This window comes from Theobroma cacao, chromosome 1 (genome assembly GCF_000208745.1).
Source record: "Theobroma cacao cultivar B97-61/B2 chromosome 1, Criollo_cocoa_genome_V2, whole genome shotgun sequence".
NCBI classification, from domain to species: Eukaryota; Viridiplantae; Streptophyta; class Magnoliopsida; order Malvales; family Malvaceae; genus Theobroma; species Theobroma cacao.
In genome coordinates this window covers 4,579,114-4,598,893 of record NC_030850.1, presented here as the reverse complement: position 1 = coordinate 4,598,893, position 19,780 = coordinate 4,579,114, and the positions used below count along the sequence as shown (strand labels likewise).

The 19,780-nt window shown below is 36.1% G+C and overlaps 3 protein-coding genes across 5 annotated transcripts; 1 reads left to right on the top strand and 2 right to left on the bottom strand.

The window, feature by feature from the left end:
• On the bottom strand, nucleotides 2-7,951 carry LOC18611462 (mechanosensitive ion channel protein 2, chloroplastic). 2 transcript variants are annotated; one of them, XM_007047726.2, is made up of 14 exons: nucleotides 7,809-7,951; nucleotides 7,049-7,265; nucleotides 6,875-6,934; nucleotides 6,026-6,189; nucleotides 5,541-5,664; nucleotides 5,334-5,431; nucleotides 5,099-5,212; nucleotides 4,508-4,571; nucleotides 4,099-4,248; nucleotides 3,125-3,235; nucleotides 2,749-2,916; nucleotides 2,522-2,635; nucleotides 1,811-1,867; nucleotides 2-1,212 (listed from the first exon to the last, which is right to left on the bottom strand). In XM_007047726.2, exons 2-14 carry the CDS (start codon nucleotides 7,124-7,126, stop codon nucleotides 280-282), a joined length of 2,235 nt encoding a protein of 744 aa, XP_007047788.2. In that variant the 5' UTR covers nucleotides 7,127-7,265; nucleotides 7,809-7,951; the 3' UTR covers nucleotides 2-279. The 2 variants fall into 2 exon arrangements, with proteins under 2 accessions (XP_007047788.2, XP_017975302.1); XM_018119813.1 differs by lacking the exon at nucleotides 5,099-5,212.
• LOC18611460 (magnesium-dependent phosphatase 1) lies at nucleotides 8,138-9,485 on the top strand. The gene is made up of 4 exons (XM_018119853.1): nucleotides 8,138-8,313; nucleotides 8,421-8,592; nucleotides 8,840-8,956; nucleotides 9,054-9,485. Exons 1-4 carry the CDS (start codon nucleotides 8,201-8,203, stop codon nucleotides 9,174-9,176), a joined length of 525 nt encoding a protein of 174 aa, XP_017975342.1. The 5' UTR covers nucleotides 8,138-8,200; the 3' UTR covers nucleotides 9,177-9,485.
• LOC18611461 (uncharacterized protein At4g38062) lies at nucleotides 9,930-14,574 on the bottom strand. 2 transcript variants are annotated; one of them, XM_018119786.1, is made up of 2 exons: nucleotides 14,370-14,574; nucleotides 9,930-13,767 (listed from the first exon to the last, which is right to left on the bottom strand). In XM_018119786.1, the coding sequence occupies exon 2, from the start codon at nucleotides 13,727-13,729 to the stop codon at nucleotides 10,199-10,201; it is 3,531 nt and encodes a 1,176-aa protein (XP_017975275.1). In that variant the 5' UTR covers nucleotides 13,730-13,767; nucleotides 14,370-14,574; the 3' UTR covers nucleotides 9,930-10,198. The 2 variants fall into 2 exon arrangements, with proteins under 2 accessions (XP_017975275.1, XP_007047787.2); XM_007047725.2 differs by having other exon boundaries at nucleotides 9,930-13,735.

Here is a 19,780-nt window from a genome sequence, read left to right as displayed (position 1 = left end):
ATGAACCATGCAAAACCAGCCTCAAATTGCTTTTAATATTGATTGATTCTACAATATTGATTCTACAATCATCAAAAATGTAAAATGGAAATTGATATATTGCCGAGCCTTTCAAGATAAAACAGATTTTGAAAATTAATAATGAAAGAGTGATCAGAAGAAAATATGCACGCATGGGACAATTTGATGAAAATACAGCTGCACAGCGTAGGTGTCAGGAGAAGTGTTAGATAATTCAACTAGTTGGCTCAGGGGTTCAGTAGTTAGCTTTCACATACATCACTGTTCGTCAGGGGTACTAGGAGAGGACCGAACCTGACCATCTTTCTTATCCTCAGCAGTGGATCCACTTCCATTCCGGCTTGCAGAAGCCATTTCTTTTGCATCTGCTGGGGATGGAGTCATCCCTTCTTCAATGGGTAGTGTTCTCTTTGAGCCCTCTAATGCAACACCAAGAACTATATTTTCCTCCAACACAGGTCTTGCTATTGGTGGCTGAGTGACTGGCAGCTTCTCACCTTCCTGTTTTGATTGGAGAGGTTCTCGTAACCCACCTGCTTTGTCAACACCGGCATCTGGTGAGGATCCTGAAGGATTATCTAACTTGCTACTCTGCCTTGCAATTTTCTGTTGCTTGTCAGTGACCATTTTGTTTTGGGGCGAATTATCAGAGATTGAATCGAGAACTTTTTGGTCAGGACTATATGTTTCAATGGCATTAGAACTTTTTTTCGGGACAGATTTAGATGGTGATTTCATGGCCACTTTATCATCTGTCTTGAGATCAGATGTTGATGCAAATGCAACCTTAAGGTCCTCCTTGGTGTCAGAATTTGGAGTTTCTCCAATCTTGGCATCTGCTTTGGTTTCAATTGATGGTGCTCCTTTAGCCTTGGAGTCAGGCTTTTGTGTTGCTCCTGCCTTGTCTGCTTTAGTGTCAGCACGAGGCCGAGCTGTGGTTTTACTGTCTTGTTCTCCAGCTGGACGTGAGGAACGGCCTTTTATTCTATCTTCACCATTGATCTTGTAAGACGGTTCAATGAGTAACAGAGGCCTGTTAGATGGCACTCCACCATGGCTATAGACAGAGTCTGCAAATGGTATATTCTCCAAGTCAGCATCACTATAAATTTTCTGCAAAGTGCGAATTGGTGTGGCAAGCCGGGCACGGTGATGGCTGATGACCCTAAGGAGATCCAAAAGTATAGCTTCCTGAATCACAACCACAGAGACAAATAATGGATCCACTCAAATATATCAACCGTAAAAAAAGATACTTTCGCCGACAAGAAATATTCTAAAAATAATCAAAAGGCTTCTTTTTTAATAACAAACCAACAGAAGTTATAGAATGTTACATTAGCACCCTAATGCAGGCATATACCAGCAAAAAAAGGACAAATGAAAGGATAACTCTATAAAACTATTGCTTGTGATAAAGAGGATAACATCTATGAAAGGCTTCTTGAGCAGCCTTCTAATAAAATATACGCAAACTTAATTCAACAGAAAACTGTGTATAAGTTGTCTTTAAATATTTATTTGCTATACCACTCCAAATGTTGGACAGTGATTCATTTCAGATACTTGTTTGATATAATTGATTATTTTAATATTCTTTGGGATCTGTACCAAATTAATAATACCATACTGGCAAGCATTTAATGCTGCCGACAAAGTTATAAGCAAATTTTTCTAGCATGTTGTACTACAGCCATTGTCATTGATGCACCCAAACACCCTGAAATCCACTTGCACAGGCCACATTCATCATTAAAAGGTAGAAATTTCAATACAAATATCCTCTTACCTTGACACATAGATACTCTTCAAGATGGGAAGTCTTTACAAAACAGGACACCAGTATCTGTCAAATAAGAAAGAATGATGGAAAGAAAATCATCAGACATAGATGATAGACACAAGCTTGCACAATATCTAATGCATCTAAGATGTCAGGTCTCAGTGCTAGAAATAAAATTCATGTTTCTTCTTTTCTCATTTTATAAATCTTCAAAATCTTAAATTATGTTGCTCATTATACCAGAAAGGGGCAAACCATAAATATGTTTATTATACCTCTTGTCAAAAGTTTTAAGAGAAAGAAACTAAAAATGGTAGTTCTTGAATTATACAGATGCTTAGAAATGCTTAAAGGAAATATACATAGACCATATCAATAAAGTATAAAAATTTAAACATCACTCAAAAAGGCATCAGGAAAAGGTCAGTACTCTGAGGTTGCTATGATTCGACTTTAAAGACAAAGCACCTGCTACCATAAACAGATTGCAAAATGCCTTTTGGTTGGTAAGATTTGAATGGAAAAGGTATCTAACCACATCACACCCTCATACCACTTGACATAAAATATAAAAAGACACTGGATGAGGCAAATCCTTTTAATGTCTTGCGACATTGCTGACAAAAGAATCTATCAAAGAGTGATGATTGTAAAACAAGTCACCAAGTCATGATGAAAGGAATGATCACATAAAAAGTTCAGATGTTCAACACGAACCAAAAGAGCCTGATTTTCAGGATTGACATTTTCTAGAAATACTCTTCTGTGCAATCTCTGCTGCTCAACCTGAGGATTCTTGGCCAAGACCTTGCGCATGTCGGCAACTATATTCTGCACAAACAAAAGGGATCCACAAAAAATGTATAAAAAGGAAACACTCTAAAGGCAATCCAGTGTCTCCAAAGCTGAATTAGAATTGATTACATGCTGGGATAACTCCTTACATTAATCTTATTGACATCCAAGTGACTGATGGCCAGGTGAGTTTTAATGCGCCAATGAGTTTTCTGACTTAGATTTCTCACAACATTTACTGTAAATTTATGGTTTGGAATATGAACTGCTTCACGATCTTCCCCTCTTACTATTGTTGGTGACCACCAACCAACATGCTGAATATGAAAAGAACATTAAGATACATATAAGAAAATCTTCAAATGATGCCTGTTGCTTTTTCAGTGCACTAAGGGAATCACATCATTAAAACCCAATCATAATTTGGAGATCTAAAACAAACACCATAATCATAAAGTATATTTAAGTAAGATGTCCACCTTTTCTCTAAACAGCTTTATTCAGAGATGGGGCTCAAATACAAACCTCAACGGTACCAGAAACTTCATATCCCTCAATCTTTGTTTGAATCCATTCATTCACAACAAAAGGTCGGGTTGCATGAATCATTGCACTTGAGAGAAAATTTGTGAATATCTACATTAACATACGACAAAATGTCAAGCACTGGAAAATACATATACTGATACAGACAATAAAGGGATCAAGAAAAGTCAAGATTAACTTTCAAAAAGTTTGGAATCCTGATCTTTATTTCATCTTGGACTGGTTTAGGACATGAAAAAGATAAAACAAAAAAGTACTAGTTTATGTTTCATATGTTAAAAGTTGTGGGTTTGATTTCATTTCTTGTTTTCCTGGGGTTTTCTGGGATACTCTAGCAATTTCCAACTTCGCAGAAAATCCCACGATTTGAGCCTAAAGGGTTTATTTTACAGTTTCCTTCTGTTATTGTTTTAATAGTTCAAATTTTGGTGGTTTCCTATCTCTAAGTCCTTGTGAGAATAGGACTGCTAGAACACTATAGTAAGTACGTTATCTCTTTCAATTGATAAAGAACAAGTTTAATATAATTTTGCAGATTTTATCGATGCAGGATTGGTTATGCTATCTCTGGATTGTATGAAGCGTTTTCTAACTGTGGGTGTGGAGCATATATCTTTATCTTCTTCTTCCTCTTATCCCTTATTTCTAGCATTGTTTCAGATTTACGACCACTCCTTAATCAGTCTCTTTAAACCTACCGAACCCTTACCAAAGCAACCTCCAAGTTCAACCACAAGTTCTTGCCCACCATATAATCAGATTTTTGTATGCAAACCCACATTCCTGTCCTATATCATCTATAATATTCTTGCAAAAATGCAGTTAAAATGAAGTATTTTTACTTAAAAAAAAAAAAGAAAGAATTGTCCATTGGTACCACCAAGAATGTGAAGCATATTCCAGAAAAACTATAAGTTGCAATGAATTAGTATGAAAATGATATTTAGGTGTACCTCACGACCAGCAAGAGTCAGCAAAACTGTCCCAAGACCTCCAGCAGTTAGCCACTTCTGGGTAGAGAAACCAAGCAACTCCATGAACAATGACACAGCGGCAATCCAAACTGCAGAGTATATAGCTTTCCCTGCAAACTGGAAACCCATCTGCCGAAAGAACGAGAGAAGTTTATGAGTTAGTTAGAACACATCACAATTTGGGCTACCTTAATACAACCAAGAAAAGTATGTACATAAATAAACGTAAAGAAAGGTAACTGATGTGTAGTATAGGTCTCTCTGTAATGAATGGAGGCATCAGAGTGACACTCCGCATGCACTTCAATTCTTTTGCAATAAACAATAGCAATAACCAGAAGATTAGTAATCAATATCAAATGGTTTATGCTACAGCAATGGGACCTACATTTCTCGTATCATCAGTGGTCTCGTTTGTCTCCATGAAGAATTTCTGCAGTTGCTGAATCATGCTGCATGGAAGTGTTTTAGAAAACAACTATCAAGAAGTATTCAACCAGGTAAACATTATCAACATTGAGAAATCAATTTCAGTAGAACAAGATTCAGAAATATTATAGATCCAACGACAAATCAATTCATACTTCATACTAGCCCTAGATGTGCGCAACACATATCTTCCCCCATGTTTCTCCTCACAACTTTAGCTGTCACCATTTTCCTCCTAACAAAATTTTAGTTGATATAGTTGAAAGGTTATTTTTATGACTTTCATTAGATTATTTTAGAGAGAAACACTTGTGCAAAACAAACTGGAAGTGGATTGCTTTCTTTTCAGCTCTTTTTTTTTTTGAATAAATATAACTGGACTTCAGTAACAAATTCACTGATGAGCTCAACAGCAACAAAGCAATGTTTGTCTGTTATATTAAATAATACCAAAATTTCAAAAACAATATTAAATAATACTAAAGCCAGAGACCATCCTCATAAAGCATTTTATGATGAAAGATTTAAACAGAGAAGAATGCATGCTCACCTAGATAAGCAATATGCGAAGGCCAGCACAGTCGACAATGATCTTACAAAATTTAAAAGCCGTTGCTTAACAACTTGGCTAGCTTCTGAAGGAAGTACTAATGGATCCAGTGTTCTGCAAGAAGTACACAAATAATATGCATGCTTATTGAACGCTTGAAACTAGATTTTGCATTTTATGACAGCAAAATACAGAGCTCCTTTTGCATTTCAAAAACACATCATGATAGTGGCACCTGCATATGAGTATTGCTCCAGTCCACAGCAGCAAAGGTTGAATATAAGAGGTTGTAATAAAAAGTGTTCTACTCTTCTTCCAGCTATTATCACTCTTCTGCAGGTAATCTTAGAATATTAGATAATGCATTGACCCAATTTGGCCAGACGTATATTAACCACGGTAAATAACAGAATTAAGAACCAACTTCAAGGAGTGCACGTACATGAAAAAGGAGGCTTCTACCCTGTCGGATAAGTGGTGCAACACCCCATAGGGCAAAAATTATAATACTGAATGCTGGAACCAACTTAAATACAAGAGGACTACCTTGTAAGATATTATATGACCTGCATGATACGGAGGGCTTAATATTAACTGCAATTAAATCATTGCAGTTTGTAAACATTAAAATAATACCCAAAAGCAACCTTATTTTTTTTACAGAATTATACAATATGCTTGTCATGGAAACATGAAACCACATGTAAATATCAATTAACTGAAGCAGAAGAAAGTAATTACTCCTAAATAATAGTTAGAGACACTTAGAACTTGAATCCTAGTAAAAAGTAATACTAGAAATGCTGAAATTATAAGAAAATGCATTTATCCATATGAAATAGATAACCGCACAAACGATCCCGAAGTTCAATAAAACAAATATGCTTGCACATTTAAGTAAATGACTGAACAGGGGAAAAAGGGCACCTTGTCACTGCAACAGATACAGCTTTTACACCAGGAAGTTCAAATATCTGGCCTGGTACTCGAAAAGCATGACACCTAAAAGCATTGTTTCTGTATGGAACAGAATGTATTGGCCTGTACAAACTGTCAGAGAGGCGAATTCTCCAAGAATCTTGCTGCAGAACCTGTGGCAAAAAGGGAAGAAGACAAAGATATCCTCAAACATCACTAAAAATTGAAAAAATATCTCGAGAACACCTTTCGAAGGGATACAAAGCAGTGTATGGCATCAAACTACAATTGCAATTATATAATCACTAATGTAGACAATAAAACCAAAGGTTTCAGCTTCTAAGAGTCTATGGGGATAGCCAAGTAATATTTACGTGAAAAGTTAAAAGGAGAACATAAATCTAGCCTTTCATCCAGAATAATTCTGACAATATAGTTCAATCACTGAAATAATAACTGTTAAAGTGATTGAGAGATTGAAATAGACAAATTAATGACAATATGCTACAATGCAGAAACACTTACCTGCAAATTACACTTCGTGAGAGTTTCCATGCGCTTTGAAACAATGATATTGACAAACAAAAGCTATCATACTAATGTCCATTCATACAAGTAATGCATCTATAATTAACTTGGCTAAACCAAATTTGAAGCAAACCACAAAAACCAAGACAAGACAGCTAAGAAAACTTAAGCAACAAGAATCCTACATGCATATTGCAGATATGCATGCACTTGATAAGGCGACACCTTTTCTTCTTTTTGACAATTCAATGTTCATAATCTCAGTCACCTAACAGCAGAGAAACAGTATCCTAAACAAAGAAGCACCAGTCTTAGAGCTGGAAGTCATACCAAAGAACGAGATGAGAGGGTAGCACTCAATAAATGCGGCTTGCTCCTTCCCATTACACTCTGAAAACACAAAACGGTAAAAGAAAAAGAAAAATTCAAATACATAAATTAAAAAAATACGCCAAACAGCATACAATATGCTTTCTTAGAGACAAGGAGGGAGGAATCCTGTACCTTAAACTTTTTATTGTATCCCTGGTTCCTGCAAAGTCCCAAATCATGGGACAATTGCAAAGAACCAGCAAGAGACATTGTAGAAGTGAGACCGCTCTTTTACAGGGTGTCACTAGTAGCATAAGCCCACAATGTATTCCAGCAATAGCTAAGATTTACACTCCAAATCGATATTAATAAAGGGAAACACTATTCCAAAATCTCACAACTCTTCAACCTGCCATAGCAAAATTGCGAATTTCATGCGGCAACAAAAGATAATAATTTTTTATTAATAATAGTATAATCAGTAAGAACAATAAAATATTCCTTAAAGCCTAATCAATTTCCCATTCGAAAATTTCAAAATTCCACCACAGGGTAACATAATTTTGAGCGGTAATTTAACCAAACAAAAAGGAAGAAGAAAAGGAAGACAACTTTAATTATTAGAGACGGAGAATCAATTCTGATAATCCAAGATTACATAAAATCAAGCAAAAAAAATTAAAGAAAAAAACTTTCATCAATTCAAATTGTAATGAAAAAAAATAAAGCGGATAAAAGCAATGAAATTAACAAAAAAAAAAATTTCTACTCACAGGCAAAGTTTTAAGTACCCGAGTTAACATGAATCTTAAATATAATTATCAAAAACAAAGTGAGAACAAAGCTAAATATGAGAAAGTTTCAAGTGAATTCCCAGTTTGGAAATGAAGAATCTTCTTAAAAAAGCATAAATATATACATAAATTCTAAAGGCTTTGGAAATAATAGTTACTTTAAAGAGGAAGAAACGACGACGGAGCGGAGAATTTCAGGCGTCGAAAAGCTTTCCCCAGAAATTCAGAGACTAGCTCTTCTCGATTTTTTCTACCAGGAGATTCGTTGAGAAAGGCAGAGAGAGAGAGAGAGAGAATTAACCTGTGCCGCGCACTATGCGCCAATGATGTACGCTCGCGAAATTATATTTGCTAAAGTGGTGAATAGTTAGCCACGTGGATTGCCACGTTGGCATCCGTGGCGGCTCGTCCCTTTCTTTTTGTTGCGAACAAAAGAAAAAAAAAATCTATCAGTCGCTGTTTTTTCGTTTTTTTTTTTTTATAATTATGGAACTGGATGTAAAACGGCTGCATAAGGTTGCGTTTTGGAATTTGCAAGCGAGCGAGAAACATGGGAGGGGAGGAGAAAGCGAAGAAGGAAGCGCTGGAGATTATCAGCCAATTCCAGAAGCTGCCTCGTTTGGTCGTATTCGATCTCGATTATACTCTCTGGCCTTTTTATTGGTACAATTTCCGCTCCAATTTCTAACTGTTAATAACTACTATTTAGAAATTGTAGGAAATGTGGTGGTGATCCATTTTATTGTTTTCTTGATGTTGATTGTTGTTAGTGAGTGCTGCGATGAGGATGAAACGCCGTATCTATATCAGCATGCTAAAGCCATATTACTTGCCCTGAAGGAGAAGGGAATTGATATTGCTATAGCTTCTAGATCACCAACTCCCCAAATTGCCAAAACTTTCCTCGATAAACTAGGAATCCGGTCCATGTTTGTCGCTGAGGTGAGGGACGATTCTTGTCGTTCTTTTTATCTCGTCCTTGTGTCGTTTATTTGATTACTATTTACCACCATATATGTTTTAATTTCTAAGCACTTTTAATGGGATAGTATGGTATTAGCCATTAGGTTGTGCTTAAGATGAATGAAGGGCTCATACCTGGAAATGATTCGTTTTCGTGATTGGGGTTTTACTTCTGTTAAATTGGGTTTTTAATGGACGGTTTGTTCCATTTTCACATGTGTTATAGGAGATATTCTCGAGTTGGACACATAAAACCGAGCATTTTCAGAAAATTCATAGGAGGACTGGTGTACCATTTAGTTCAATGCTGTTCTTTGATGATGAGGATAGGAACATAGAAGCGGTAAAATTTTCTCTTATGATGGACAATTAATGCTCGGTTTCTTAACTGCTGAAGTTTTTATACCCTCGTTTTCTAAATCTGTTTATGGTTTTTGCAGGTATCAAAAATGGGAGTCACTAGCATCTATGTTGGCAATGGAGTAAACTTCAGAGCTCTAAGGCAGGGATTGTCAGAATTTTTGCAGAAATCTGAACCATCTAGTGGGAGCAGGCGTGAGTAAAATTTTCCATTGTTGTATAATAATCCATGATAATGATATCAGCCTAAAACCATTGATTATGTTAGCAGCAAATGCCATCTAGTTACCGTATTCTTATTCTGCATTAAATTGTTCTGTGACTGTTCTGCATGCTGCATCTATTTCTCATTTGCTGTGGCATGACAGCAGATATATTTCACACATTGTATTGTTGTTCAAAATTCTTGACAAACTACTTGAGAATGAACAAAGAGGATCTAGCACTCTTTTTGGTTGTTGGAATGGAAACACTTGACCTGCAAGTTTAGGTTATTTTTGCAGGCTTTTGTTCGTTTTTTGAACACATTAGAATACAAGTGCTGGTGCTTTTATCTTAACCTTTAATGTTTGGGAGCACAAAATGTTTTATCAAGTCGATAACTTAAACAGTCCACAAGAAAGGGTAAGAGCATTTCATCATTGTTTTTCAGAAGTGCAATTAGGCTGGTTTTTGAAAAGATGTTTGGTGACACTAGAAAGGAGAATATGCGTACAGGGATGCTAATTTTAGACTTCAATATCTTAATTAAAACTGATTCATAACAGTGTGAAGCTGCATTTTTTTCTTGATAAATTTGCATTCCACTGCTAGAAACATGTGAAGTCTTCAATGCAGCATAACAAATTTCTTATTGAAATGTTAGCTCTTTGGCCACAGGATGGGAATACATGTATTCAACAAGCTTTTCTGAAAATTAAGTACTTCAGCAACAACCATCCACTTCCACAGAGAAGGAGAAAATCTGAAGATAATATGATAAATTATGAACTGGTTCTTCAAAATGAAACAATGAATCATGTGGTCAATTGTTACTGGCAGATACAAACGCTTATACAGGCATGAATCTGTCATATACAAAGCTGAAAAGGAAGACGAAGTCCATGCTTTAAACTGCATGGATTCTTCCGGAAAAACTTAGTTAATGGGGGCAAAAAAGAAAAAGAAAAAGAAAACCGTCAATCACACAAGCTGTATTGATAATAGCTTCTTTCCTTAGTTGCAGTTAGTTGAGCTGTCTAAATGGTGATCTTTCTTCAATGGCGGAATCAGGTTTCTTGGTTGCCGGAGAAGGAACAGGACTATTCTTGTTCTCTTTTAGAGAGTCAAAAAGTTCATCACCACCTTTCAAGCCTGAAGTGTTATTGTCAAAAGACTGCACTATCCTTCCCAAGATTCCCATCAGCTGTGCGTCTTCACTGGAGAACTCACTGATCTTGTCACCTAGGCCCCCAATGAATCCGAACAAACTTTCCCTCTCCATTGACAACTTCATGATGTCTTCGAGCAAATTTGTCTTTTCACTCTTAAACTCCTCAACCAAAGCCTCTGATGTTTTCAGCCTTGCCTCCATCTGATCAGCCAAGTTCTTCATTTGCAGACGCTTTGCTTCCAATTCAGCTTCAACATTTAATGCTAGCTGTTTTGAATCAGACAGGGATTTTTCTTGCGATAACAATTTCTCCTGTACAATATGAATGTCATCCTCCAACTCCACAATCATTAATTTTTTCTCTTCAATTTCTAGCTTAGCCAGAATCTCAGCTCTGGCAATTTTTTCATAAGCTTCGTGGACCAAATTAATCTGTGCCTGCTTCTCAGCGAGCTCTGAGGAAAAGGAATTCAATGAGCTATTAAAATCTTCTTCCATTGACCTGACAGCCTGCATGAGACCATCTATTCTCTGATCTTTCTCTTCTACAAGCCGCAAAAGATTTTCCTTCTCATGCTCAAATTTTCTCTCTGCGCCTATATGTGCAAATGCAGCACCTTCCATTTCCCTTCTAAGTGATTCTTCTTCCAGCAACCCAATCTCTTTCTGGAGATCCTCTAAGATCTTGTCCTGTTCTCTTGTAATTTGAAGAATGCTCTCCTCTGCAGAACTCACTGCTTCTAATTCTCTTGTTTTGAGCTCTTGCTCTAGTGACACTATCTGCTGCTGGAGATTAACTATTCTCCCTTCCTTCTCTTCTGTTATACGGATAAGGTCTTGCTTGATAGTTTCTCCAACCTCCACTTGCGCAAGAAGAGACGATTCTAACTTTTTACGCAGTTCCTGGCTTTCTTCAAGGTCAGCTTTTAACCGCTCAGCAATAGTTTTCCATATCCACGATTCAAATTCAATTTCATGTCTTTCACAAATTTTCTCAACCAATTCAGAATTTGCTTTGTCCAAAGCATTGCAAACTTCTGCTAGTTTCCTTTCTGAGTCACTTTCGATCTGCGACATTTGCTTTTCTAATTGAATTTGGCACTTAGATGACTCCTCAAACATTTCCTTGTACCTGTCAAGTTCTTTCTGCCTCAGGGCCCACTGCTCTTCTAAGTGATCTGAAGATTCAATCCTCTTCTTTAAATAAGCTGTCCTCTCACGTTCTTCAGCCAATTCAAAGTTTGCAGTTTCTAAAGCATCACAAACTTCTCGAAGTTTCTCTTCATATTCATTTTTCATATGCACCGCTTGCTCTTCCAACTGACGTTGACTCCTAGATGTTTCCTCAAGCAAATCCTTATACCTCTCAAGCTCTTTCTGTGTCTGGAGCCACTGCTCTTCAATTTGATCCAAAGACTCAACCCTCTTCATCAATGAAGCTGCTCTTTCTCGTTCTTCTGTTAATTCAGATTTTGCTGCTTCTAAAGCATCACAAACTTCCTGAAGTTTCTCTCTGGATTCACTTTCCATCTGCAAAGCTTGCTTTTCCAAGTGTATTTGACACCTAGATGCTTCCTCAAGCTTTTCTTTATACCTCTCAAGCTCTTTCTGCATCAGGAGCCGCTGTCCTTCAATAATATCCAAGGACTCAACTTTCCTTAACAAAGATGCTACCTTCTCCTGTTCTTCAGCCAGTTCAGAATTTGCCACATCTAAAGCATCACAGACTTCTCTAATTTTTCCTTTTGAATCATTGTCCACCTGCAAAGCTTGCTCTTTCAACCGAAGTTGACACCTGGATGATTCCTCCAGCATTTCTTTACATCTGTTGAGCTCTTTCTGCATCAGCTGATGCTTATCCTCAAGTTGTTCTAAGGTATCAACCCTCCTGGTTAAAATTGCTGTCCTCTCACCTTCTTCTGCAATGTCTCTCTGAGCATTAGCCAGAGCAGTATTTTTGATCTCCAGCTGCTGCCTCAGAATAGAAAGATTCTCTACCCTCTCTTTCTCATAGAGGCCCAGCTCAGCCTCAACATTTGCAAGTTTCAATTGGGCCTCAGACATTCCTGACTTCATCAGTAGTAACATCACAGAAATCTCTTCATTCTGCAATTTCAACTGCACAGCTGAAGAAAGGTAACCTTCAAGTTCCATTTCAAGCACTTTGAAAGCGGCATCTTTTCTCTCCAACTGAGAACTGTAGCCATTTAATTTCTTGGTCATTTCCTCCCGCTGAGAGTTCCATTCAGCTTCTTTAGCCCTAAGATTTGCTGAACACTCCTTGTGCATCTGCTCCACACTTTTGAGCTTGTTTTTCAGTTTTGAAAGAGAAGAAGAACTTCCAGCTTCCTGAAATCGGGCTTCCCGGAGTTCTCTGACGGATGTCATCAACTCTTGATTTTCTTGCTCCAGTTTTCCTGCTCGATACTCCATTTCCTTGTAAAATGATTCCTTTGTGCCCAATAGATGTCTCAGAGTTGCAACTTCATTATCCCTCTGGGAATTCAAGCAGTCCAGTTGTGACTTTGCATCCTGGCATTCAGCAAAAATATTTTCAAAGCGTGTTTTGAACTCTGAAATTTCAACTTCCAGGTACTTTCTTCGTGTTTCTTCATGAGCCAAGGCTTGGTTGCACATTTGTAACCGGTTTTGAAGATCTCCTGTAATTCGGATCTGAGAATCTAATCTTGTCTGCAGCGAACAAATCTCATCAAGCAATGTTGATTTTTCTTGCTCCCACTCTTTCTTACTCACCTTGAGCTGATCTCGAAGCTTGTCGTGGGCTTCTTCTAGGTGTTTGAACTGCTCCTTCTTCCATTTTAGCTGATCTTCAACCTTCCTCTTGCCTTCCTCTACCTTGACCAACAGATCATCTCTTTCTCTCAGCTCTTTTGGGTTTTTGGCCTTTTTCTCTGCTTCGGAGCGCTTCTTCTGTGAAACTGACAGGTGTGCTTTCAGACCTTCAATCTCCGCCTTAAGCACATTAATTTTTTGTTCTTGATCTATATTCTTCTCATTTGCCTCATCTAAAGCCAATACCAACCTTCTATTCTCCTGCTCCCAGTTTTGATTCTTCTCATCACGCTCAACTCTGAGCTTAGCATTAGCAGCAGTCAATTGCTTGATGATAGATTCTTTTTCATTCAGACTGGATTTAAGATCTTCATTCGCTTGCTTCACCACCGAGATTTCTTCTTCTTTTTCAAGAAGTTCTTGAGCCTGCTTCTCGATTTTTGAACTCCCTTCTTGGATTTTCATTACCTGCTCATTCTGGATTTTTTTCAAATGCTCACATAATGCTGCTTTGCTTTTGAAATCTGCCCTTAGCTTCTCATTCTCAACTTTGACTTCATCTAGCTCTTCATAAACCTTCTCCATTGCCATTTTTTCCTGAATATATATTTTCAGATTACAATTTACACCTGTTAGTGGGCAAAGCACAAATCTTTTTAGCTAAAAAGTTTACGTTGATGTTAAAGCTAACATTATGTCCCAAAGATAATGACAGATTATTAATTGAAATTGTTGCTGTAGCTATTCCATAAGCATATAAATATTATCTGTCAGAATTCCTTTGACATACAGAAAATGTTCGTGCTTTAAACTGAATCGTAATTTTTTAAAAAGAAAAAATTAAGATCTAATGTCATTTTCTTTTCTACGTTTTTCCAGGAAAGCAAACGGAGTGCAAATGTAAGATCTAATTAAACAAACAAATGAAACATTGAAACTGAAAATATCAAATAACTAAAACCCTAAAGCCACATGATACAAAATTAACGAGATTTTTAAAGAAAACTTTCACAATACAACAAATTAGTAATTACAACGAGCAGTTAATAAGATAATTATTGTTAAATTGACGAAAACTAAGCCAACAAAATAACTAATTCTCAGTTTTCCCCTACATTTTGAACTTTCTTGGCTCTTTTCTTGTTCTTTTCATGGGAGGTGCAGTGGTTTCTTGAATTTCTCAGTAAACAAACGGAAATAACGAGAATATAAAATGACCTTAGAAAAGTACCTGGTTTTCTGATTATAGATTTGTCATCTGAGGGGATGTCCGATAAGTTTTTTCTTTTCTTGGGTAATTTTCTGGTTCTCGAAATTTTAAAATCGCGAAGAGAAAATATGCAGAGCGGAAGTGAAAAGAGAAAGAAAGTAAATGAGAGTGCGGTTCAAAAAGAGCCGTTAAGAGTGAGGGTGGTCATGGGAATTTAAAATTTTTGGGACGGAGACGTGACGGCGTTGGCCTTGGATCCATTATCCGATTCTCTCTCGTTTCCAAAAAGTTGGGGATGGCCCGGTGGGGAGGTTTAGAATCATGATTTTGAATGAGACTAGCCGTTAGGTAGTGGAGGTTGCATTGGGTTGGACTTAGATGGGTCAGTTGCTATGGGCCTTTGAATTCACTGCCTTTCATTTATAACGATCTCATTTTTTATATGCCTTAGTAACAAAATTGGTTTATTTGTTATTTTGTAAATATATTTATTTATTTATGTAATATTCAACCCAAAATCTCAAATCCTAATCGTTAGGTTGCATACTTGTTATTGTTATAAAATCAATTTTCTAACAAATATTAATCATTTCAAACTATTTTTCAATACATAGGCAATGAATTTTTTTTACTTTACAAATGGATTTAAAAAATAATTTATTGAGATTATTATAAATAAATTTATGACAGTCATATAAATTCACTTTAAAATTTCTTTCTATAACATATAAAATACTAATTCTTAATCAGTATATAAAATAGTAATCTTATGATACATTTGACTCTTTAAGCTTTAAGATTAACCTACACCAAAATCTCCAATAATTTGTAACAGGATATTTCTTCTCCAAGGCAGTGGTGAATTGGCTTACGATGTACTTTCACATTACTTGGCTAATCAAACAAACTAGTTGCACTCCACTCTATAACTCGAACGCCTATTAAACTTTAAACTAGAATTGTAGGGACTCATCCACATCAGAGAGCCCTCCAAAAATTGGCGTATGCCGCTATCAGCGGCGAGCACACGGTATTCTTTAGTAAAAGGCGAAAGAATAGTTCGCTCTGTGCTCACCGCACGGCTCCGTGTCTTCGTCGAGAGGTTAGCCTTTAGTATATATGATTGCACTTGGAGTGTTGGCTTTGGTATCCCATCAATGTGGGATTGAGCGGTAATCAGGGCTGCTTCTAAGTTTCATATGGTCCTACTCTTTTTATCTTTATCAGGACCGCAGGCGGAAGGGGACCGCGAGTTTTATGAGGTCCCCCTAAGCGGAGATAGAGATGAAATGAGTTGGCCTTGTTTGTATAACCAGGAGGAACCAACTCCATTCTCAAGAGAGCCAAGACAAGGAAAGTGGATAAAATCCAAGAAACTTTGGCTACTATTGAATCCTCATTATTTTTCTAATGGTTTAGGTTCTAACAGTTGTGTAATTTCGTAAATTTCATATCATGGTCTTCGCAGAAATGTATTGCTTGTTGAGTGAGAGGATAATCTCCACAGGGAGCATATCAACCAAACTTTGATTGTCTTCGTCATCAAGAATCTAAGAACAAATCAAAAAAGATGCCAGTGATGACAAGCAACAATGGGACCCTCTTCTCTCTGTATTCAGGTGGTGAAGTATTCAACTACAAGTAGATCAATCAAAGGATGATACGAGCAAATCATTTGAGGCAGAAAATCATGTGCAGAGACAAGCAAGCAAATTCCCGGATCAGCAGACTTTGTCCTTGTGCCACACATGGTCTGGGAGAGTACAAACCAGAAACCACATGCTCTTGCCACTCAAAAGATGCTTGCTGCTTACCTTGTGTCAACACCAACTTTCTCTGCTTTCTCATGATGTGATCATGTCATCAAATATTGACTATCGATTTATAGCTAACCACATGCCTATTTGTATTTGTTTTAGTCCCCTTGTGGATCAGCTTTTTTGGTGCCTATGTCTAAAACTCTAGACATCTTCAAAGTGCTGCAATTTCAAGTTTCTGTGCATTCATGTGCTAGTTCCTAACCATTTCTTTCCTATTGCACAGAAGTAATAATATCTACTGTATTGAGTTTTAGCCAGGTTTCTTTTGCTTCAAATTCTTTGTCTCCTAATTAAGCTTCAACTTTTTGCAAATGAGTTCTATTAATTACTAAATGATATGGACCTTGAGAATGTAATTGCTAAAGCCTTTAAAATAAAAGTTTCAAACCTTTGTTTGATACATGGGAGGAAAGAAATTAGGACTAGTTTAAGGGTTAATAATCATAGATAGATAATACAGCAACTTGTGATATAATTAAGGTTGCATCAATGGGGCTATTAGGCCTTGTTCTTCAATAAATTTGGTCTCTTTGGTATACCACAACTCCACACAAAAATATATTATAATATAAATTAATTTATTTTTAATCATATAATTAAATGGAAAACAATAGCTTTTAGTGGCTAGAAAGGAAATAGAAAAATATTGTCCCACGAGCTAATGGCACTAAATTAAAGAACATGAAGCCTCATCATCAATGTCATCACTTTAGAGTCTGGGGTCTCTTTCAGCACAAATGCAAATGAAGAAGAAGACAAAATATCTAATGAAGATAAATAAACCATCTAGCCTTTTCAAACGAGAAGAAATTAAAGAGGTTAATAAATAATAAGGCCAAATTATGATTACTAATCATTCCATCATAGTCCTAACCGGCCAAATTAAGGAGAGGTCATGATAATAGTTGTTGAAATTACTACAACCTATGGAGGCAAATTTCTAAAAGAAAAAACAAGAAGACACTCTGTTTGTTTGACAAATTTAAGATAAACTTTCCATTGAATTTCATGTATTAGGTGCACTAAGTGAGGGGTGTATATTTGATTTGGATACAATTTTTCTCCCCACTTGCCGATATTATTCTCTTTTTTCCTTTAGTATTTAATGTCATGAATAATTAATACTTCAAATCATTATCCTTCATATCACCGTATTAATATTCACCCATAAATTTTCGGTTCTCGTGGATATGACCATGAAGTAGTAAAGGGAAGATTAACCAAAAATTAAGGGCCCTTATCCCCCACCCGATACAACTTCACACTAATAACACTTCCTTTTGTTTTTAATGAAAATAAATGCATTAATAGTTATAATTATAATCAAACAACTTTTAACAACTAAAAATTAACAATCAAGTTAAAAACAAAAAGTGTCAAGACTTAAACTTGGGGTTTCTAGAGGCTTATCTGACTTTGAATGGGTCAATAACCAGTTTCAATGCGTTAAATTTATCGAATACAATCACTTCTTTACTAAAAAAAAGACTCATAGTACCTCGTCAAAATTTACCTACTTTGCCGAATCATGAAGGAAGGGAAGTATGTCGTGTTGATATTTTTGGCTCAAGTGACGTTCTATGCTCTACAAAGCACATGGGGGGAGCGGCTCAAAGTGGGTGAAAGAAAAGCTCACGCTCATGGAAAGAGGAAGTGGGCGTAGGATACTTGTTTTGTCTGCCTCTGCGTCTCTCGCTTTCCCTCTTGGTTTGATCGCTCAGCCTTTTTTCGCAAGTGGGCGCATTTCCCATCTGATATTGCTTTCCGCACAAACATGACTCTCTCGTCACAAAGCTTATAGAAAAATGACTGTGGGTGCTGCCGAATAGTATCTGCTTAGTTTCGGGATATGTATCGTTAACCCAAATGCACTATTTTCTTGGGTTGTAATTTTGCTTTTAAGTATCTCATACTCCATACCTTCACCATCCACACCGAATTTTTAGCTTTTCAATTCACTATTTTTTCTAAATCTTTCTTTATACTTCCCCTTTACGCTTTTTCTTTTTCATTGTTGAACCTAACAAAAGCAGAAAAACTAAAGCATTACACAGGCGAAGGATTAGAGAAGTAGAAGATTTTTTTGGTGGAAATACTTTATTTCTATATATTTTTTTGGGTCCAACCTTTTTTTATTCTTCTTAAAGCTACTTTTCATCGACCATGGAAAAACAGTGTCAAAGAAAGAAATCCAACAAGTGTATTGGGCAAACACATAGGATACCATGGAAATATGTAACATAGGTGGATGCTTGGAGGGCGACCAATGATTTGCCAAAAACAGCAAAGGGTCAAGCCAAATTTTGGGAAGAAATAAAAAATAAAATAAAGTTAGGAAGAGGAGAAAGTGAAGCATTATACATGCTTTTCACCCCCTAGACCTAGAGTTAGATTTTTTATTTAAATAATTGAAAAAAATGGACGGCCGCTTACTTGAACGTCAAGGTGGGTCCTCAAAGCTTTGCTCTTTTTGCAACAATTTTGCCCTTTTCTATGACAACCCATGAGTAAAGTCATAGATCATTATGTTGTGTGTTACCAACTTGCTGCCTCTCATTATACTCTTATGACAAAACTGGGATGCATCATCCATGTCCAATCTGGCACCTTTGCCAAGAAATTTTCGATAATTGTAATGAAAAACTTGTTGACGAAATTCTTTATGTACATAACATAATGTGAACAAAAAACAGAGAATAGTGTACTATGGTATTGAAAAGGGGTGTGCTATTTAATGAGAAGAACTACAAATTTAAAATAAGTCCGCAAACACAAAACAATGATGCCAACAATAATTTTGATCAATTTTAAGAATAAAATGTTAATGTATATTGTTAAGACCTGATGAGATTTTTTAATAGAACTGTATCTAACATTGTCATCAACGTACATATAAATTATATAAGAGATGATATTTAATGAATAAATGTGACTCGACATCTATTTTGTTATATTTATGGATAAAAGAGGAAAATCTATTATAAATGTGAAAATTATATAAGATGTAAAACACCTAAAACCAAACAAGAAACCAAATCACAAAAACAAACTTAATTTTTATGTTTACTCGTGTTTAATTCATGCGGTAAATCTTTACAAATCTGTGAAATTTTCATAAAAAACTAATTTATCACATAAAGATTACATCTTTCTCTCTCAAAATTTTAAGAACTAAGACCTACTTCATATTTATAGAGAACTATTATTTAGTTACCCAAGTTCCTAACCATGATATAGATATATTTTTTAAATAAATTCAATTACAAAAAAATTCTCAACTAATAAAATTTTATCAAAATCCAAATTAATTCCCGATTAAAAATTGAGTCAAATATGCAACAAGATCTGTTTGGACCCCATTTTTATTTACTCTTCAACATTTGTCATTAAGAAAATAAAATTTTTATCATATCTTTTCTCAGCAAAAGAAAACCATAAATTGTAACTCTTATTTTTGGAGAACTTTATATCACAACCACAAAGTCAAATTAAGCTTGCCATTGTTAAAAGTGCCCTGCTTAAGATTTTTCGAGGAGAAATCTCCACCAAGATTGTCTCCTGTGTGTTGTGTACTTTCCTAGTAAAAGCTTTAGGATTAAAGATGAAGAAAAA